General features: G+C 44.9%; 1 protein-coding gene across 1 annotated transcript in view; it reads right to left on the bottom strand.

Annotated features, from left to right (window-relative positions):
• Positions 1-9,600, bottom strand: part of LOC106602693 (calcium-binding protein 2) — a 34,267-nt gene extending 24,667 nt beyond the window's left edge. Inside the window, exons 1-3 of the mRNA XM_014195478.3 lie at positions 9,482-9,600; positions 5,406-5,456; positions 5,129-5,291 (exon numbers count right to left, since the gene is read on the bottom strand). Coding sequence (XP_014050953.1) covers positions 5,129-5,291; positions 5,406-5,455 — 213 coding nt within the window. The 5' untranslated portion in view covers position 5,456; positions 9,482-9,600. The remainder of the gene's footprint in view (positions 1-5,128; positions 5,292-5,405; positions 5,457-9,481) is intronic.
• Positions 9,601-22,962: the final 13,362 nt, after the last annotated feature.

Genomic DNA, 22,962 nt, shown 5'->3' with positions numbered 1-22,962 from the left:
ACACCTTTGGTCAGGTCAGTGTTGACCTCTAAAATGCTCTTGTGGCTGAATGGAAGCAAGTCCCCGCAGCAATGTTCCAACATCTAGTGGAAAGCCTTCCCAGAAGAGTGGAGGCTGTTATAGCAGCAAAGGAGGGACCAACTCCATATTAATGCCCAGCTATTTTCAGGTCTCTCCAGAGATGTTCGATCGGGTTTATGTCCTGGCTCTGGCTGGGCCATTCAAGGACATTCAGAGACTTGTCCCTAAGCTACTCTTGCGTTTTCTTGGCTGTGTACTTAGGGTGGTTGTACTGTTGGATGGTGAACCTTCGCCCCAGTCTGAGGTCCTGAGCGCTTTGGAGCAAATTTTCATCAAGGATCTCTCTCTACTTTGTTACGTTCATCTTTCCCTCGATCCTGACTAGTCTCCCAGTCCCTGCCGCTGAAAAACATCCCCACAGCATGATGCTGCCACCACCATGTTTCACCGTAGGGATGGTGCCAGGTTTCCTCCAGACGTGACGCTTGGCACTCAGGCCAAAGAGTTCAATCTTGGTTTCATCAGACCAGATAATCCTGTTTCTCATGGTCTGAGAGTCCTTTAGGTGCCTTTTAGCAAACTCCAAGCGGGCTGCCATGTGCCCTTTACTGAGGAGTGGCTTCTGTCTGGCCACTCTACCATAAAGGCGTGATTGGCGGGGTGCTACAGTGATGGTTGACCTTCTGGATGGTCTCCCATCTCCACAAAGGAACTCTGGAGCTCTGTCAGAGCGACCATTGGGTTCTTGGTCACCTCCCTGACCAAGGCCCTTCTCCCCCGATTGCTCAGTTTTGCCAGGCGGCCAGCTCTAGGAAGAGTCTTGGTGGTTCTAAACTTCTTCCATTTAAGAATGATGGAGGCCACTGTGTTTCGGTAACTTTCCACAGCTCTTTGCCTCAACACAATCCTGTCTTGGAGCTCTACGGACAATTCCTTCACCCTCATGGCTTGTTTTTTGCTCTGACATGCACTGTCAACTGTGGGACCTTATATAGACAGGTGTGTGCCTTTCCAAATCATGTCTAATCAATTGCATTTCCCACAGGTGGACTCCAATCAAGTTGTAGAAACATCTCAAGGATGATCAATGGAAACAGGATGCACTTGAGCTCAATTTAGAGTCTCATAGCAAAAGGTCTGAATACTTATGTAAATAAGGTATTTCTGTTTTTTATTTGTAATATATTTGAAAATATGTCTAAAAACCTTTTTTCACTTCATCATTATGAGGTATTGTGTGTGGATTGATGAGTAAACAATGTATGTAATACATTTTAGAACAAGGCTGTAACATAACAACATGTTGAAAAAGGGAAGGGGTCTGAATACTTTCTGAATGCACTGTATATATATGTATGCGCCCTTAGTCATGACAGATATATTATGACTGTGGCTGGTGGTAAGGCCAGGCAAAGCACAGAGCACTGGGACAATTCACAGTACTCAAAGGACTAGGGGCAGAAACATGCTAAAGTCAATGAGTCTTACTGGACTCACAGATAGGCCTGTAGGCTAGATAGAAAACAACGGCATGCTAGATCCATCTGCGGATCCCACTGGAATGCAGATGAAATTATTGAGTAGAAAATTACATTTTGTGCTTCATGTCTTTCTATTTTGTTGCAGTGACACAGGCTAGAAATGGCAACATAAAAGTGAAGCTGAACTCCCTCAGCATATAAAGGCTATTGTATATCCAGTATAGCAAATCTAAGATAGTTATAACGTTGAATCTTTCTTCCACAAAGACAGGCCCCACAGGCTAGTAGAAACAGAAAGGCATATAGCATACAAACAGCACCGAATTTTGGTAGCACAAAGGCTAACCTGCATTGTATGAGAATACAGATCAACCTGGCCTCAGAGCATTTCATATTATTCTGTATGTTACATTTTGTATGGCATGTATTCATTTGTGGATGTCCATCACCCACTTCGTATGATATGGTATGAATTACAATTCGTATTATATGTTACGAAATTGCAAAGCATATGATATGTTACAAATTTGCAAAAATTCTAGCTAGGTGGCTAACGTTAGCTAGCTGGCTAATGTTAGGTAGGCTACGGGTTAGAGTTGTGGGTTAGGGTTAAGGTTAGGGTTAAGTTTAGGAGTTAGGTTAAACGGTTAGGGGAAGGGTAGCAAAAAATAGTAAGTAATTGAAAAGTTGCTAATTAGCTAAAATACTAAAGTTGTCCGTGATGAGATTCCAACTCGCAACCTTTGGGTTGCTAGACGTTCATGTTATATGCCCACACATCCACCCCAGTTTTGTTTTTGCCTTAAGCAACCATCTGTCTTATGTAACAACACCAAATGTAACATATACTAATATGAGTATCCCAGATTTACATTTACTATGTTGTGTCTAGTCTATGAGACAAGGCTGTACAGATAACCTACAGGTAGCTCAATAGATACATACGAGACATGTTAACCACATTTAAGTATGCTGTCATACATATCAATGACGTACATGAATGGCACATTTCAACAAGGATAATTGTACAAACAGCTAGCAACTCTGCCGCCCTATAAGAATTCTTGCTACATTAAGTTTTCTGGCAGAAAGATGTGCGCAATGGACATTACAGTAAGGATGATGCTATAAAGTGGGATACGAGCGTTACAAAACACAGGATGCTAAGGAAACATGCTACAGTACACATGTGGATCACATTTCGGCAGACATATCAGGGTCAAGCTTAATGTATGCCGGTCATGCCAAAGGTCAGCAGCAGACACAAACACAATGCATTCGCAGGTCTCTCTTGGGAAAGAGGTCCTCTGAACTCAATGGGACTTCCTGGTTAAGGTTAAATAAAATAAAACTCAGGCCAAAAGGATGTTTTTCCTCTAGGCTACTGTTAAAGCTAAATGTAAAGCACCTGCAATTTATAAACTTCCCAAAATTGTACTTTGATGACATACTTAGGTAGAAGCCTAGTCTTTGAACACCCCATGTTACTAGGCATAATTTGTTGTATACATTGAATGCCATCTTTGTTTTTTTTCTAAAGATTAGAACAGCAACAACTAACCAAAGTAAAATAAATAATACCCTATCAAAATGGTCAGGCATCGTAAAAGCAACATAATATCAAATGGTGTACAGACACGCTATGTGCTCCTGTGCTCACTGTAGAGGAGATTCTGGCGTACACGAGGACATATTTAGATGGCAAGGTCAGCACACATTCATTTGATTTATTCATCAAGAGAAGATTAGACAGTATGCCAAAGTCAAGTTTCCAATCATCAGTCAATACACAGACCCATTAACAATTCATTCCAATCTACTTGCTTTCACATGGGTGGCTGAGTAAAATGTTTTAAATAACTATTAGACATATGAACACACAAAGAGCATACATGGACAGTCAGCGTACACACATGAAGAACGGGTACACACACACACACACACACACACACACACACACACACACACACACACACACACACACACACACACACACACACACACACACACACACACACACACACACACACACACACACCACACACACACACACACACACACACAATACACAAACAAATGTACGTTAAAGCTCAAGTTAAGAAATTGGCGCTAAAAATGCCATACATTCTGCCTTACACATATCTATACCTCTGTATTACTGTCTAACATGTTCATCTTGGTCTGTGTCTGTTTGTCTGTGTCTCTGTTCTCATTATGGCTAATGAAGGATGACAGTGAGCCTGGCTAACGGCGTTATTAATACTTGCGCCAAGGCAGGGATTAGAATGCTATGGGGTGGGGTAACCTCCTCTCACTGTGTGTGTGTCCAAGCACAGAAAAAAACAAATACTCTATGGCAATGTCACTGCAAGGGCAGGGCGGGCCAAGGGAGGTACATGGGCAGAGATACGGCTGCTAATTGGGAAAATTGGGTTGTGGTAGCCTGGATGTCAATCTGTTTGTGCTTTATCCAACTGCTTAGTGCTCATCACGCTTTTGATTGTCATGTTTGGTTTTCTATGACCGATTTTACCCACACATGGTATACACCGTTCAACGAAATGCTTACTTGCAGGTTCCTTCTTGACAATGCAACAACAATACGAAATAATTCAAGATAAGAATACAAACATAAAGTAAATGGCTCAGTAAAATAGAATAACAATTTTATCATGAGTATAATACAGGAAGGCACAATTTATAATATTTACACGTGTATTGGAGAAGGGGTGATTGGGGGGCAATTGTTTCAATTGTGCAGTATTTAGCAATCAAAATAAGTCTGGTGGAATCAGTTTGATGTGTGTGTAGCACACATACCATCTGCCCCATGGGAGTGAACAGCTCATGGCTGCGGGCCTTCCTCATGTGCCGTTTTGAGTAAGTAACCTGGATGGTTGGGAGCACGGTCCCAGTGATGCACTGGAGGGCCTAGCGGTCGTGGACCGAGCAATTTTCATACCAGGCCGTGATGGAACCGGTCAGGACGCTCTCAATGGTGCAGTAGTAATATTTGGAGAGGTCCCGGAGTGGCATGCCGAATTCCTTCAGCCACCTTAGGAAATAGAGACTCTATTGCGCCCTCTTGCCGAGTGGTAGTGTTGTTGGTCCATGTCAAGTCCTTGGTGATGTGGACACCGAGGAACTTAAAACAACAGTCCCGTTGATGTGGATCTGTTTCCTGGAGTCAACAATCAACTCTTTTGTTTTGCTGACGTTGAGGGAGAGGTTGTTGTCCTGGCACCACAATGCCAGTTCACTTACCTCCTCCCTACAGGCTGACTCGTCATTGTTGGTTATCAGGCCTACGACCGTGGTGTCGTCAACAAACTTGATGATGGAGTTGGTGTCGTGCAAAGCCGCGCAGTTGTGGGTGAACAGGGAGTACAGCAGAGGGCTGAGGACACACCCCTGGGGGACCCCTATGCTAAGAGTCAGTATTGAGTAGGGGTTGTTGCCAATTCTCTGATATATACTTGTCAGCTTAGGGTCGAGGGAAGGGAATTGAGGTGTGAGAAATATGGCTGTTGTTCATTTTCAGTTGGTTTATGGATCTGTGTCCAGGTTGCGTTGCATCAAAACTGTAAATCACCCCAGAGGTATAAAAAGGCGACAGTGTTACTGACCTGTCCAAAGAGAGTGTTGAGGTAGGACAGGTAGACGGCTGCTACAGAGCCCTGGCTGTGGCTCCTGCCGCTCTTGGAGCTGTTGCCATTTTCTCCTGACTTGGGCTGGCGGAGCGCGGGGCGCCCAGGGGTCCCATGTCCAGAGGAGGTGTTTGATGACGTGCTGTTAAGGGACGGAGAGGAGAGTAGGACAAAAAGGTCTGACTTCATCTTTGTCAACATTATCATCTTTGCCATTGTGTCATCACTGTTATCTTTGCGGGTGGGTCTCACTTACCTCGCTCTGGGTGAGGGCGCTCCTCCCTTTTTTGTCCCTTTCTGAGACATGCTGAGGAAGGGAGAGAGAGAGAGAGAGAGAGAGAGAGAGAGAGAGAGAGAGGAAAATAACAGAATTCTTTAACCAGGGGCGACGCCTTTGCCAGGGTTGCGATCTGAGCCCTGCACTCTTCAATATTTACATCAACGAATTGGCCACTATTCTAGAAAAAATACTCAGCCCCTGGTGTTAGCCTTCCCAATTCAGAGGTTAAATGCCTGCTCTTCGCAGATGACCTGTGCCTGCTGTAACCCACAGCACATGGCCTACAGCAGAGCCTGGACCTGCTAGAGCAGTACTGCCAGACCTGGGCCCTGGCAGTAAACCCTAAAAATACAAAAATAATGATTTCCAGAGAAGATCCAGACCTCAGGGAAGTACATTATATATAGAGTACGGCACACACTACAATTACTTAGGTTTAAAAATAACCTCAACTGGACACTTTCATGAGGCAGTGAATAAACTGAGAGAGAAAGCATGCAGGGCATTCTACGCCATTTAAAAAACAAATTCAAATTTAAATACCTATAAAAAAAAATGTTTGGCTAAAATGAATTGAATGTGTCATTGAACCAATTGCACTTTATGGCAGCGAGGTGTGGGGTCCACCTGCAAAACAAGATTCCATCCAATGGGACAAACACCCAATTGAAACCCAGCATGCAGAGTTCTATAAGATTCTCCTTCATGTCCAGAGGAAAACTACAAACAATGCATGCATGGCAGAATTAGGCCAATATCCACTAATAATAAAAACTCAAAATATACCATTTAAGTTTTGGAAACCCCCTCTCACATTACCAAGCCCTGTAATGCCAAGAGCTGAGCAAGGAAAAGAGTCCCCTCATCCAGCTGGTCCTGGGGCTGAGTTCACAAACCTGTTCAACTAACACACTGAAGCCTCAGGACAAGAACATCCAATCAATCAGAATAAAACAAATTACAACACAGTCAAAACAAAACTAATTCACTTGTTGGGAAACACAAGCACAAGCACAAAGCAAAATGCAGTGCTATCTGGCCCTAAATCGACAGCACACCGTGGCAAACTATTTGATCATGGTTACTGATCAAAACCTTAGAAAAACCTTGACAAAGTACAGGCTCAGTGAGCACTGCCTTGCCATTGAGAAGGGTAGACACAGGAAAACCTGGCTCCCTGTAGAGGAAAGTCTGTGCAACCACTGCACTACAGACAGCTGCATTTCCTGACAAAATGTAAAAAAAATATATAAAGCAATTAGAGAGTGTCATTTACCCAAATTTCAAACACTTATTCAAGGTTTCAAAGACCTCTCTGATGAGAATAGGCTATCCGTCCTGTTGGGGGAGGACGCAGAGAGCTGTGGGTTGGCAGCGCTATACATTGCTGCCTGCCATAAGATGAGGGACAGTGTCTGACAGACCAACCGACCTGCACATGTCCTCTATGCCATTGTTATTGTTATTTTACAATGTATGGTTATTTTGACCCTTGATTATTGTTGTTACTGTTGTCCCGTTGACAATCTTGATTATTATTATTTGAATGATGTTAATATTGTAAATCTCCAAAGTAAGCTTTGGCAATATGTACATTGCTACGTCAAGCCAATAAAGCAAATTGGAGAGAGAGAGAGAGAGAGAGAGATGCAGAAGAGAGAGAGCGAGAGAGAGATGCAGAGGAGAGAGAGAGAGAGAGAGAGAGAGAGAGAGACAGAGAGACAGATGCGGAAGAGAAAGAGAGAGACGCAGAAGAGAAAGAGAGAGCGTGAGGAAGACAGAGAGACTTATGGCTGCACGTTGAATGCCTTGTCATAGCACTGTGCTGTCAGAACTAGGGCCCAGGATGAAAGACTGCCTCTCAGACAGTTCACACGGACACGTCAAACAGAACACCTTTACACCCCCGACCATCTCAGATGCTCATAAAGTTGTGCCTGATGCCTCACGTTTGAACATACGTTGTACGAATGTTGATGAAGACGCGTGAAGTGCAGAGAGGCACGCCAACAAGACAGCGTTAGTCTGCCTTCTCCTCCCTAGAGACCACAGATCATAATGAGATGAGACAAGCAGAACAGGTAGGCCCTATAAATTACAATTAACCACCTAATGTGCCTCTCCACGCAAACCAGAACCCCCTTCTCAGTCCGGCAATATTACAGGAGAGAGACTGTCTCCGGCGAAAGCGGCAATGCGAGCGGCACGCAGGTGATGTGTACTGATTGCAACTCTCTGAGCATGCTGTCTCCCCAGAGAGGAAGAGGCGAAGCGAGAAGATTTACTCCTCCCAAAATCGGTCCGCGTGAGACGAGCAATTTTTGTACGGAGGCCTATGAGCAAGTACGTGAGGCTTATTTGATCGAATAGAAGTTTCGAAATATTTAGTCTGTTACAAATGTACTGATATAACTGGATGCATTCTGGCAACTTTGAGAAAAAAATAATTTGTCGCGCCTGTTGCTTACACGCGTATCTGCCCTCTCATTGGCTAGAATGGTCCCACCTGATCTCGCCTGCCTTCAATCATTGAGGACATGTATTTCCATTGTTAGAGCAGTCACTCGGCTATATTTATTATAGATCATCTTTGGTCTCCCTACTAATTCCTCGAGCTCTCTGGGCGTTTCACCCATCTAGCCTATCTTAACAGTTGTTCCTCTCTCATAGTTGGTTCAGGGAATGACTGAAAACAACTAGAAATAGGAATGTGTGAGCAGTTGGCTGGTATTTGGAAAGTTAGTGCCATATTGTCTGTATAATTGTTGTTCAAAATCATAGTAGGTTGGGGGCACCTTAATTGGGGAAGATGGGCTCATGGTAATGGCTGGAGCGGAATCAGTGGAATGGTATCAAATACATCCAACATATGGTTTCCATGTGTTTGATGTCATTCGATTCACTCCGTTCTAGCCATTATTATGAACCGTTCTCCCCTCACCAGCCTCCACTGTACAAAATGGATTCCAAGATAATGAGGGGCTTGCGCACACACCTATAGCTAAACTGATACAATTTCCATGGTGGCGCATTCATAGTTAACAATAGGCCTAACTGTTGTTTGCCTCAAGAACAGCTTTCCTCTTGAATGAGCAAAGTACCCATCAGGGTAAACAAACAAACACACGCGTGCACGTTCGTACACATGCACACACACATACAGACACACACACTTCTACATGAGCCATTAGAGACAGCATGAGCTGCTCCCTAAGTGGCCAATCGCTGTCAATCACCAAGTCGACACAAGCAATTTCAGATCCTAATCACGCTAATTGAAATAATGAAACGGAGGACCGGGGGGGGTTAAAGCGGATGATGTCACAGACCGGCTGTGATCCAGAACCGGTTAGCTGAGGGTCTCATCCTTTGTCCTTTTTTCTCTCCAGTGTTTTTCCCTATGTTTTTTTGACATTCCTCCTGTTCCCTTGCTGTTCATCTGCATTCGAAAGAAGATCAATGCCCAGATGGCTCAGCTACTCTCTTCTCATCCAATGTCTTAAAACAACCCACGGTACAATAGGCCTGGCTGCCTCCTCCTCTTCCTATCGATCTCCACCACCGATTTTGTGTCACGACTCAGAAATCAGACTCCCCTTCGTTACCGTTTAGGGAAGGGGGGAGCTGGGGGTCCAGAAGAGGAGAGGGAGATGAGTGGATTTTCTTGTCCGCCGGCTGCCCTGTCATCCTCCTATCAATGGTTACATCTTGTCATTTCCACCCGTACACCGCCGTCTCGCATCTCACACAATCAATCTCCTGTGCGGTTGTCATTTCAGTGCCTTCTGTCCTGGTATCTGCTGGCATCCTGTCTGTCCGTCAGTTCCTGTTTGTTACCACCAGTAATTGTTCTTTTCCATTCAGACCGTACACTTCGCACTGCCCAAACTCTCTGGAGAAATTCCAAAGAGGGCTACAACACATTAAGTCCTATTGACGAATGGATAAATGTATCGATTGATTAGCCGATCGATTGAAGCAAACAAACACAAGCACAATTTGGCCAATGGTCAACAGCCCTTGACCTCCTCCCTGTCCTCGATCCTCCTTACCTTCAATATGCAGCGAGAAGTAGAAAGGAAGAAAAATAGAGAGAGAGTTTCCCCCCTTTTTCTGACAAGTCCAGTCTTTACCGTTTGGCGCGGACGTGTTGACTGATATAGATTAGGAGTATAACTCCCCTCCTGCCCATCTACCTTCGCCCTCCGCTGCCTCACCGGATTATACAATAAGACGGGTGATTATCTTGCTAAATATGTCTGGATTAGACTTTGAGATGCGTGACCGAGTCACTGTCTTGAGGACAGAGGCGTGAAATTACATTGTCGGGGTAGTTGTGTTGTGCGTAAACAATGAAAACATTCAGTGTATCTTTCGGGGGAACTCATTCTTTGAGCCACTGGTTCACAAGCTGACATTTGTTCAGGTAGACCTATGATGGACTTAACCACTGAGCTTGTCCTTTTGTTAACCCTCAGGTTACAAACGTTGCAGTTACCTGGTTATTGTGGATGACTGTATCGCTCCTCCAAACTCATCTCCCTTGCAACGTTCTACAGAGTTCTACATCTGCATTGCTTGCTCTTTGGGGCTTTAGGCTGGGTTTCTGCATAGCACTTTGGGACACCTGCTGACATTAAAAGGGGCTTTATAAATACATTTGATTGATTGATTCACCGAAGTGTCACTTTTCCAACTTTGTATTCCTTGCTACTCTGTCCGAAACTTAGTTGTAATTGCCACTGTTCGTCACTGTTCCAACTTTGTATTCCTTGCTACTCTGTCCGAAACTTAGTTGGCCTTGTTTCGTCACTGTTCCAACTTTGTATTCCTTGCTACTCTGTCCGAAACTTAGTTGTCCTTGCTTCGTCACTGCTACAACTTTGCTTCCCTCATTTAACCTTGAGCAATACTCTAGATGCAGTTGCACCCCTAAAAACTAAAAACATTTGTCATAAGAAACTAGCTCCCTGGTATACAGAAAATACACAAGCTCTGAAGCAAGCTTCCAGAAAATTGGAACGGAAATGGCGCCACACCAAACTGGAAGTCTTCCGACTAGCTTGGAAAGACAGTACCGTGCAGTATCGAAGAGCCCTCACTGCTGCTCGATCATCCTATTTTTCCAACTTAATTGAGGAAAATAAGAACAATCCGAAATTTCTTTTTGATACTGTCGCAAAGTTAACTAAAAAGCAGCATTCCCCAAGAGAGGATGGCTCTCACTTCAGCAGTAATGAATTCATGAACTTCTTTGAGGAAAAGATCATGATCATTAGAAAGCAAATTACGGACTCCTCTTTAAATCTGCGTATTCCTCCAAAGCTCCGTTGTCCTGAGTCTGCACAACCCTGCCAGGACCTAGGATCAAGGGAGACACTAAAGTGTTTTAGTACTATATCTCTTGACACAATGATGAAAATAATCATGGCCTCTAAACCTTCAAGCTGCATACTGGACCCTATTCCAACTAAACTACTGAAAGAGCTGCTTTCTGTGCTTGGCCTTCCTATGTTGAACATAATAAACGGCTCTCTATCCACCGGATGTGTACCAAACTCACTAAAAGTGGCAGTAATAAAGCCTCTCTTGAAAAAGCCAAATCTTGACCCAGATTTTATAAAAAACTATCGGCCTATATCGAATCTTCCATTCCTCTCAAACATTTTTGTAAAAGTTGTTGCGCAGCAACTCACTGCCTTCCTGAAGACAAACATTGTATACGAAACGCTTCAGTCTGGTTTTAGACCCCATCATAGCACTGAGACTGCACTTGTGAAGGTGGTAAATTACCTTTTAATGACGTCAGACCGAGGCTCTGCGTCTGTCCTCGTGCTCCTAGATCTTAGTGCTGCTTTTGATACAATTCGATCACCACATTCTTTTGGAGAGATTGGAAACCCAAATTGGTCTACATGGACAAGTTCTGGCCTGGTTTAGTCTTATCTGTCGGAAAGATATCAGTTTGTCTCTGTGAATGGTTTGTCCTCTGACAAATCAAATGCACATTTCAGTGTTCCTCAAGGTTCCATTTTAGGACCACTATTGTTTTCACTATATATTTTACCTCTTGGAGATGTCATTCGAAAACATAATGTTAAATTTCACTGCTATGCGGATGACACACAGCTGTACATTTCAATGAAACATGGTGTAGCCCCAAAATTGCCCTCGCTAGAAGCCTGTGTCTCAGACATAAGGAAGTGGATGGCTGCAAACGTTCTACTCTTAAACTCGGACAAAACAGAGATGCTTGTTCTAGGTCCCAAGAAACAAAGAGATCTTCTGTTGAATCTGACAATTAATCTGGATGGTTGTACAGTCGTCTCAAATAAAACTGTGAAGGACCTCTGCGTTACTCTGGACCCTGATCTCTCGTTTGAAGAACATATCAAGACTGTTTCAAGGACAGTTTTTTTCCATCTACGTAACATTACAAAAATCAGAAACTTTCTGTCCAAAAATGACGCAGAAAAATTAATCCATGCCTTTGTTACTTCTAGGTTGGACTACTGCAATGCTCTACTTTCCGGCTACCCGGATTAAGCACTAAATAAACTTCAGTTAGTGCTAAATACGGCTGCTAGAATCCTGACTAGAACCAACATTTTTTATCATATTACTCCAGTGCTAGCCTCCCTACACTGGCTTCCTGTTAAGGCAAGGGCTGATTTCAAGGTTTTACTGCTAACCTACAAAGCATTACATGGGCTTGCTCCTACCTATCTTTCTGATTTGGTCCTGTCGTACATACCTACACGTACGCTACGGTCACAAGACGCGGGCCTCCTAATTGTTCCTAGAATTTCTAAGCAAACAGCTGGAGGCATGGCTTTCTCCTATAGAGCTCCATTTCTATGGAATAGTCTGCCTACCCATGTGAGAGATGCAGACTCAGTCTCAACCTTTAAGTCTTTACTGAAGACATATCTCTTCAGTAGGTCCTATGATTAAGTGTAGTCTGGCCCAGGGGTGTGAAGGTGAACGGAAAGGCTGGAGCAACGAACCGCCCTTGCTGTCTCTGCCTGGCCGGTTTCCCCTCTTTCCACTGGGATTCTCTGCCTCTACCCCTATTACGGGGGCTGAGTCACTGGCTTGCTGGTGTTCTTCCATGCCGTCCCTGGGAGGGGTGCGTCACTTGAGTGGGTTGAGTCACTGACGTGGTTTTCCTGTCTGGGTTGGCGCCCCCCCTTGGGCTGTGCCGTGGCGGAGATCTTTGTGGGCTATACTCGGCCTTGTCCCGGGATGGTATGTTGGTGGTTGGAGATATCCCTCCAGTGGTGTGGAGGCTGTGCTTTGGCAAAGTGGGTGGGGTTATATCCTACCTGTTTGGCCCTGTCCGGGGGTTTCATCGGATGGGGCCACAGTGTCTCCTGACCCCTCCTGTCTCAGCCTCCAGTATTTATGCTGCAGTAGTTTATGTGTCGGGGGGCTAGGGTCAGTCTGTCACATCTGGAGTATTTCTCTTGTCTTTTCCGGTGTCCTGTGTGAATTTAAATATGCTCTCTCTAATTCTCTCTTTCTCTCTTTCTTTCTTTCTTTCTCTCTCTCGGAGGACCTGAGCCCTAGGACCATGCCTCAGGACTACCTGGCTTGATGACTCCTTGCTGTCCCCAGTTCACCTGGCCGTGCTGCTGCTCCAGTTCCAACTGTTCTGCCTGCAGCTATGGAACCCTGACCTGTTCACCGGACGTGCTACCTGTCCCAGACCTGCTGTCCCAGACCTGCTGGAACCCTGACATATTCACCGGACGTGCTACCTGTCCCAGACCTGCTGTTTTCAACTCTCTAGAGACAGCAGGAGTGGTAGAGATACTCTCAAAGATTGGCTATGAAAAAGCCAACTGACACTTACTCTTGTGTTACTGACTTGTTGCACCCTCGACAACTACTATGATTATTATTAGTTGACCATGCTGGTCATTTATGAACATTTGAACATCTAGGCCATGTGCTCATAGCCTGGTTCCTCTCTAGGTTTCTTCCTAGGTTTTGGCCTTTCTAGGGAGTTTTTCCTAGCCACCGTGCTTCGACACCTGCATTGCTTGCTGTTTGGGGTTTTAGGCAGGGTTTCTGTACAGCACTTTGAGATATCAGCTGATGTAAGAAGGGCTATATAAATGCATTTGGTTTGATTTGATTTGATATTGTTTGACGGTACAATATGTCTTAAAAGAGCTTCCCAAAATGGTGGTCTGTGGAACAGTGTTGGTCTTTGAGGTGCTACCTCAGCATCAGTCAGAAGGCTTTAAATGCATTTCCGGAAAATTGTAACACAGTAGGCTAGATGCATGGGGATCTAGGCTACCGCGCAACCGACTAAACTGTGCTATGGTGCAGAAATGTATACATGATGTCAGTGCAAGTTTCCATTTATGTAAGTCCTCGCTCAAATGACCTTCATCAATGTAGTGGAGTGCGAGATAGCTAAGTATGCAGAACGTCAGACCTCTCTTCTTCTGGAAAATTGCGTTAGCCTACTGGTGGGCTGCCAAACATGTTTGTTCGTCTTACTGTGTAGTCAGCGAAGGGAAACGTTTTGGAACCACCTCTCTATCCTACCTTTTCTACTGCAATGTCGTCCTATACCGCCCTCTCTTGCCAAGCACTGGCGCAGTAAGGGAGCTCTTTGCAGGTGAACTGTTTCCCAACGCTATTCGAACCTCGCCACGCTCAAATATGCTTAGTCCGGCCAAACAAAGCTCTAATTTAGCATTCTGCCTTTTGTAAAGTGAGTAAACACCCTCCTTTCCACCTGAAAAAGAAATGGGGTAGCAACAATGTTGTCACATTACATGCACCAGTCAGCTCCCGGTGGACTGTGTACCTTGGCACTGAAATGTTTACTAAAGTGGAAATCTGCTATTGCAGCTCACTGCCTCACTCTTGCCTCAAGGCTGTGGTGCAAAGACAGGCCAAGCCCAGTTCTTGTTGCTTTTTCAAGAGGTTATTGTGCCTCGTATAGTGTTTGAGTGCTTTTCAAGTGGAAATATGGATTATCTGGTGAGAGAAATGCCTTCGCAAGTAAGAAGACAGGGCCGAAACTGATGTTGTGTGTAAGGGTGTTTGTAGTTACAGATTTGTGTTTGTGTCGATGAGGTGCTTCGCCTTCGGTAAGTGTGCTGGGTGGGTTGAGCATAATGAAGCGTCTCGTTATTGGTGACTGATAATGCCATATTGAGAGCTAATTACCTGCAACGTTGCCTCATTAACCACAACAGGACAGCACCGCCATCGGGTGTTGGCCACAACACCCAGCCACATCACACTGTCTCTTCATCTCCCCTCTCCTCCTTCCCCTTCCCTCCTCTCTTCTTCCTGCTCTCATCCCTCCATCTTTTTAGATGGCCTTGCCTTCATTTGCTTTCCTTTACCACTCCTTCCTGTCTTTCTCGCGGATCGTACTTAATTAAAAACCTTTGAACGTCATCTTTTGTTGCTTTGTCTCGGCATTCCCTTCTTGATTCCTCCTTCTCCTTAATCTCTATCTCGCTCTCTTCTCCCATTTGTGGCTCAATATCAATCCGTCTGTCTGTCTGTCTCTTCCTTTCTAATACACTGTAGCTCTCTCTCTCTCCTACCGTCTCCCTCTTTCTCCATGTCCCCCTCTACGTCTTTCCGCAGTCACCTTCACACTCCATTCTGAAGCAGTTGGCTTCTCTCCCTTCATCCCATTCTCCCTCCATCCCTCCATCCCTCCATACTGCACATGTCCACTGCCCTGCCTCTGGGCCATGCTTCCCCCCTGCGCTCTACTCGTTTATTTATGGAAATATGCTGATGGGGCTAACACAGGTTTAGAAAAAAATACACCAGATTACAAGGAAAAGAGGGAGGGAGAGAACAAAAGAGTGAGCGCGTGGAAGGCAAAAGATGGGGTGGGAAGGAAGAGCGAAAGAGAGCGTACTATTAATCATTGACCTGTCATTTATCCTAAAAAGCAAGCAACCATTCATCATGAACAGTGAAGAAACAAGAAAAAAAAGAGTTGAAAGAGAGAGAAAAAGAGAGAGGAAAAGTATAAAAGTGTGTCACGAGGTTGGCAGTACGTAATTGGGTCAGTTGCAAATAAAAGTGGCTGAGTTAGTGCTGAGTTTGACTTAGAGGTCGGCACCACATCATCCCCAGCATGAGACTAATTGAATGCCCGGAGAGATGAGGATAGAGGGATTTGAGGCGAACCCCAAACATCCCTTCCTCCCATGGGTGCCACACTCAGCTCTTCAAACCGATCCCTTACTACCTAGGCCCACTGCATCACTCAAAATGTAATGCTAATCTTCTCCCTCCATAATACAACATGGAATGGTAATGATAATGCCACGGAATACCACAGGGATCTTTATCAAGGCTAAAGCTCCAGCAAACGAGAACAGTCACAAAAGTGAGAAAAAAAACGTGTCATATTTTTTCTTAAATCCTCGGGGGAATGCATCTGTCAATCTGTCATGAGGCATTTTCTTTCACCGTTGTTCTACACCGCTGGCTTAGCTGTCACAAATGTAACAGAAACAGAAAACTTGTTTGATGAAAGAAAAAAAGAGAGAGAGAAAAAAAAGTGACGTGTCTGGCCGTTCCTCTGCCAGTCAGAGTTAAGGACAATTCACTGGTCGGGTTAATAGAATCTGTCTCTGTCAGAGGAGGTGTGTGTAGAGAGGGTGGAGGGAGAGAGAGAGCAAGGGAGAGAGAGAGAGAGAGAGGGAAAAGATAAGTGCCCGAGGGACTCAGTGAGGGGACACTGAGACATCGACTGAACACCACCACTCGCAAGGAGGCCAATGATCCTTCCCTTAGGCTGAGCAGCAAAGTAGAACACAACACAGCAACAGAGAATACCTCAGACGCTGAGGTCCTGTCACGTTTACTCCCGCTCCCTCTCTCATCATCACGCACACCTGCCACTATAGTTACGCGCACCTGTGCCTCATGACACTCACCTGGACTTCATTACCTTCCTGATTACCTCCCCTATATCTGTCACTCCTCTTGGTTCTTTCCTCAGGTGTTATTGACTCTGTTTCTGTTTCATGTCTGTATGCTTTTTCGATTTTCTTCTTTTGTACTCTGTTCTATTTATTATTACATTTGCACTCCTTGTACATGCTTTCCGACTCCCAGCATACACTTTACAGAATAACTCCTCACCATCGGGAAGCAACAAGGATTTTCTTTTTTTTACTGGTGACGTCAGGTCCAAGTCCCGCTGCCGAAGCAACCGGCGTTGCCTCAGCTGGCTCGTCAGACTTCCATGCCTTAGCCGGCTAATCAGGCACCCGCGCCTCAGCTCTACAGGTTCCCGCGGGTTTTATACTTTTAGTAGAAAACGGGGTGTTCCATGACGCCGATGTAATGTCCGTGCTCAATGGGGTGTGGCCACTGACTGATCATAAGTTATTATGAAAAACAATTCTCATTTAGAACACTAACATCACATCTTTCCAAAAGTATTCCTATACTCAATCATTTCTTTTATACAGCATTCAGATGCAAACCCCATAATTGAGAAGTGAATACAAACAAAGAAACAGTAATGTGTGTCTCCTGTCCTTCATGAGGTCACCAAATGAAACAAACTCGACATGACTGTTCCTTAAGTGTCCACGGACCACTCCAACTGCTTGGAATACAGAAATATTGTTACATTATTCAACCTTTTGAGGTTACCGTACTGCAAAGTCTTTCTCTGTGTTAACAAAGGGATTCTCAACTTTCATTTTGGCAGAGTGGGGAAAGGAGTTTCGGTATTTACGACCGTATTAAACCTGTGGTGGGAGAGAGAGAGGAGGCTATGATCCTCACCCAAAAGGGGCACGTCATAACAGCCGGCTCTACAGGTTCTCGCACCTCAGCAGAAGTGATCGGCCCTCTCCTGGTCCTCGGGACCGTCCCTCTGGCCAGCATCGTCTGGCGGCCTGAAGCTGTGCGTCAGGGAGGGGGTACTGTCACGTTTACTCCCGCTCCCTCTCGCCGACGCTTGATGTCACCAGTTGTCTCATTACGCACACCTGCCACCACCGTTACACGCACCTGCGCCTCATGACACTCACCTGGACTCCATCACCTTCTTGATTACCTCCCCTATATCTGTCACTCCTCTTGGTTCTGCCCTCAGGCGTTATTGACTCTGTTTCTGTTTCATGTCTGTCCCCTTTTTCGTGTTTCTTGTTTTGTACTATGTTATATTTATTATTACATCTGCACTCCCTGTACTTGCTTCCCGACTCCCAGCGTACACGTTACAGGTCCAACATATTAGTAGACCTGCCATAAACACAAACAATAGAGCAATATTTCACATCTCTGGGTTTATAATCAGGTATCAAAGCAGTAGGCCTAACCTATATCATGTACATTCCCATATTTCAAAAGTATTGATTCATTGTTACACACTTCAGCTGTAGTATACTGCATCTTCCAAATCCAAAAGACAAAGGGAAGAGTGATGATAAACTGAAATGAACAGAGACTGTTCAACCAGAGACTGTTCAACCAGAGACTGCTCTCAACTAAGCTCAATTAACCTCAATCAGCCAGCAGAGCTACATTGAAACAATGCAGAGAAAAACAATGGGCTACAGCAAAAACTCAGAATTCAACTAAGCACCACTTCGATGCTGTTGGCAAACCCCTGGGAGATGAAACCAATGTACGGTATTCACAGTACACTTAAAAATTCCACCAAACACTGAATGACATCACCGGTCTGGCCTTGTATTTCTAACAGGAGCAGGAAAAAGTGTATATTCGGACCGAGATAAGACAATGTACATTTTCGAAGGGCGAGTCAAGTCAAATCAAAGTGTATTTGTCACATGCGCCGAATATAACAGGTGTAGACCTTACAGTGAAATGCTTACTTACAAGCCACTAAACAACAATGCAGTTTAAAAAATATGAAGAAGAATAAGAAATAAAATGAACAAGTAATTAAAGAGCAGCAGTAAAATAACAATAGCAAGACTATACACGGGGGTAACGGTACAGAGTCAATGTGCGGGGGCACCGGTTAGTCGAGGTAAATGAGGTAACATGTACATGTAGGTAGAGTTATTAAAGTGACTATGCATAGATAATAACTTAGAGTAGCAGCGGAGTAAAAGAAGGGTGTGGGGTGGGCAATGCAAATAGTCTGGGTAGCCATTTGATTAGATGTTCAGGAGTCTTATGGCTTGGGGGTAGAAGCTGTTTAGAAGCCTCTTGGACATAGATGTGCCGTACCGCTTGCCGTGCGGTAGCAGAGAGAACAGTCTATGACTAAGGTTCCTGGAGTCTTTGACAATTTTTAGGGCCTTCCTCTGACACCGCCTGGTATAGAGGTCCTGGATGGCAGGAAGCTTGGCCCCAGTGATGTACTGGGCCGTGCGCACTACCCTCTGTAGTGCCTTGCGGTTGGAGGCCAAGCAGTTGCCATACCAGACAGTGATGCAACCAGTCAGGATGCTCTCGATGGTGCAGCTGTAGAACCTTTTGAGGCGCTGAGGACCCATGCCAAATCTTTTCAGTCTCCTGAGGAGGAATAGGTTTTGTCGTGCCCTCTTCACGACTGTATTGGTGTGCTTGGACCATGTAAGTTTGTTGGTGATGTGAAAACCAAGGAACTTGAAGCTCTCAACCTGCTCCACTGCAGCCCCGTCGATGAGAATGGGGGCGTGCTTGGTCCTCTTTTTCCTGTAGTCCACAATCATCTCCTTTGTCTTGATCACATTGTGGAAGAGGTTGTTATACTGGCACCACACGGCCAGGTCTCTGACCTCCTCCCTATAGGCTGTCTCGTCGTTGTCGGTGATCAGGCCTGCCACTGTTGTGTCATCGGCAAACCTAATGATAGTGTTGGAGTCGTGCCTGGCCGTGCCTGGCCGTGCAGTCATGAAGGACATGCGGAGCGACTCGCTCTATACCAATTGTGAGATTTATGCGATTTCCCTCCCTCTGAGTCAAACAGGGAAATATTTGATTTTGACGCTATGTAAAATGTAAATAGAGGTGGACTTTATCTCGCCGCTATGGTAATGTGGTGCTGAGAGGCTGGGAAAGTTCAGTGCTGTATTTCCTAATAGAGGGGCAGCTGCCTCTTTGTACTGAGGTAATGGGAGAAGATAATCTCAACATGCAGTGGGACTGAGAATTTGCTCTCTCTCTCTCTCTCTCTCTCTCTCTCTCCTCTCTCTCTCTCTCTCTCTCTCTCCCCCAATTCAATTCAATTCAATTCAAAAGGGGCATGGGAAACGTGTTTACATTGCCAAAGCAGCCGCTTGGTCTCGCTCTCTCTCTCTTGGTTTCTTTCTCTCACCATCTTTTTTTTTCTTTCTCTCTCCCCTCCTTCTCTCCTCTTCTTTCTGTCTGTCTTTTTGTCTGTATGTCTTTCTCTCTTTTGTCTATCTTTTGCAATTTTCCTCCTCTCTCTCTCTCTCTCTCTCTCTCTCTCTCACTCTCCCTCTCTCGTTGTTTTTCTCTGCTCGTTGGATCGTAATAGGCCCTTACACCACTCTCTCCTGTTTCAGATGACTTCCTCCCTGAAAATACAGATGATTACCTGCACTAATCACCTCATGAACCGCACCAGACCACTGTCTAAAATATCAATCTAATACCTCATGTTTACCCCGCTGGAGCGATCAATACCCAGCGCCAGCCATTCTCCAGACTTCATTCCTCAAGCCCAATTGATTACATTTCATCCACTGCGCTGAGCATGGGGAGAGAGACAAATCTATGTGCTCCGTATAGGTCATTGTTAAATGGAGGCTGGCGTCAATCCAGACTGGATCCAACTCTCCTCTTCTTTTTTTATTCTTACCCATAGTTGCCCATGGCACCGTTCGACTGCGGATCTTTGGAGCCAAAATGGCGGTTGTGCCATTGTTGAATTAGGGTGCTTCCTCTAGTGACCTCCTGAAATTGCCGTAAGCTTTGTTAGTTAATGTAATGTTTCTATTGAACGGCTAGCGATTGAGCCTAGCTGCCACTAGTGGGAGGGCTACAGCCCTGGAGGAGGTCATTACACAGACTCCAGGATTAAGACTTGCATAGTATTATAATGAATATCCCAGCGGTGCCCTTATTGACTTCACTGCCCCTCATGGATTTAAGAAAAATCGACTGCTTTAAGAAATATTATGTAATCTCTGGCACCATTCCAATGCTTTTAAATCCACAAGGGGAGTACAGAAGTGAACACATCAGGGAGAAATAGCTTATAGAGAATCGGATCACAAGACTGATATCTAGGTGTCAAAAAGTGTGTATCTGGGGCAGGAGTACCGAGCGTCTCTCGAGCAGCTTTTTCTCAAGGTTAATGGTTTGGGTAACTGGTGGGGGTTGCCAACCCTCCCGGTTTGGTGTCTCCCGGAATCCCCATTCATCTCGCTTTCTCTAATTAGGCCTATACTTGCATTCTAGACATTTTTGCATACCCCCCCAAAAGTTGTTGGTCAGTGGGGTTGCATTTTACCTGCGACACTGCCAACCTCTAATAGAATCCCCTTTTCCGGGGGATTTTCATAATGCCCCCGAATGAAATTCAGAACTGAAATGTAAACAGTGTGTTCCGTACATCTAGTCCTGTCTGTGTCCACCCGGTCCTGAAATAAGGTCAAAACGACAAACTCCAAAGATCATAAAAAAGCACCCATCACTCTACCTCAACACACATCTCTCTCTCTCTCTCTCTTTCTCTCCCTCCCTCCCTCCCATGACATAAAACATTAATAACAGCGAGCTCCATGACTCTGCCGCCGTTCAGCCATGACCCGAGACGTGTCAAGAGCGCATACAGCTCAGAGCGTACATCTCGCGGCTGGCGGTCATGTGAAAAGGGTCGAGACTCAAAGCAGACACGGAGCGGTGTGCGGCCGTAGAAAAAGATAACATTCTCTGGTGACGCCCAGCACTCTGACAGCAGGGAGCCCAAAGCGGCGAGGTACTCGTCTACCCAACAGGCTGTGTGAACGCAGGCTGTCACATATAAACTCCAGGGATGGGCGGCTCTAGTTCTGAAATGATATAGCACTCTGAGATAACATGAGCCTGTCGTCTTGGCTCGCTACTGGAGCACAATCAGGGCTCGGGGCTGAGGGAATGGGTTTCACACAACTTGTGATTGGATGGAAATGTCATGGTCATGGCTTGACGATAGAGTCCTATTTCTAACTGCTAAAAAAACAATGTCAGAAGAACGGGGACTATGCTATGGTATTCGCCTCGTAGAATTCAACCCAATTGGTAACCTAGTATGAAACGGTATGCTATATATAGGTGCTTCTTTCAATGAGCCCCAAAACAAGCAAAAATAGCAAGGCGTAATAGCTAGGCACAATAACCATGTAATGAACATGTTATGAAGTGATTTTAAAAGCGGATTACGAGTAAACAGTTCACTGGAAAAAAATCTGTAGAAAGCGTAACCGATTATCTCACAAATGATACCAAGTCCAGAGGCATGTTAACGCACAAAGAGAATCGATCTTCTCTTTCAATTTGACCATGCATTCCGTTGATTGGCTAACCATGTTTTCCTCATCAGATGAAACATGAAAATGGAGACATTTATCTATCGAGAGAGATCAGGTGCATCCTGAGAGCATTATCGGTGACAGTATCGAAGAGCATTTCCTTTAATCTATCATATAGAATGTGTTTTTGCCTTTGTACTGCTGTAACTCTTTCTTTGTTATTTCTTTCTTGACCCACGTACTGTATATGACTCAAATCATTTGAAGTGTATTCCCTTTATGACTTCTTTATGCCTCTCAATTTCTCATTCTCTTTCAATTTCCCTGTTGCTCATTCTCGTCTCTCTCTCTCTCTCTCTCTCTCTCTCTCTCTCTCTCTCTCTCTCTCTCTCTCTCTCTCTCTCCCTCCCACCCTCCCTCCCTCCCTCCCTCTCTCTCTCTCTCTCATTAACTTTTGAAGTATCCCTGATACAGATTAACCCAAATCCATTGACTGTATGGAGCATTAAGAGATTAGTGGAACACAGATCCTGGTGGGTAGAACAAGGATGCCATCATTGGCGCCCATTCAAAGAAGCTGATCTAAGAAAGTGGCTATTCGTCAAATCCGTCACGATTTATGTGGCCCACAACATGGTTCCAAAAATTGGATTTGGATATATTTGGCTGTTTTGGCTGTTTAGAAGTTGTCTGCTAAACACTAACTCCCGTTTGGATAACCTGGGAGGATAGCTGGCCGTATACTGTAGAAATCAATGGTGGTAGTCAGTCATTTTTAACTGTAATGCAGTTTCTTGGTGATGACGACATCAACGTGTATTGTGGTTGACATCAATACTAGCATTATACTCAGATTTGACCTCAACATAGTGTGAAATACACATGTAAACAACAACCTAAATGTAGGCTGATTGTGATGGCCAGCAATGAGGGGATTCTGGCTCTATCCACCACATGGGAACCAGGTTTCTGTGGCGTTTCCATTGTTTTGGATGAAGTCTTACCTTATTTAATGGTTGAAATGTGTCTATTAGAAGGTACCAGCAAAGGGCAATGGAATTTCTCTCTCTCTCTAAGGGATA

This window comes from Salmo salar, chromosome 04, assembly GCF_965601325.2.
Source record: "Salmo salar chromosome 04, fSalSal1, whole genome shotgun sequence".
NCBI lineage: Eukaryota > Metazoa > Chordata > Actinopteri > Salmoniformes > Salmonidae > Salmo > Salmo salar.
Note: the sequence above shows the minus strand (reverse complement) of the source record. Positions and strands in the feature narration are given on the sequence as shown.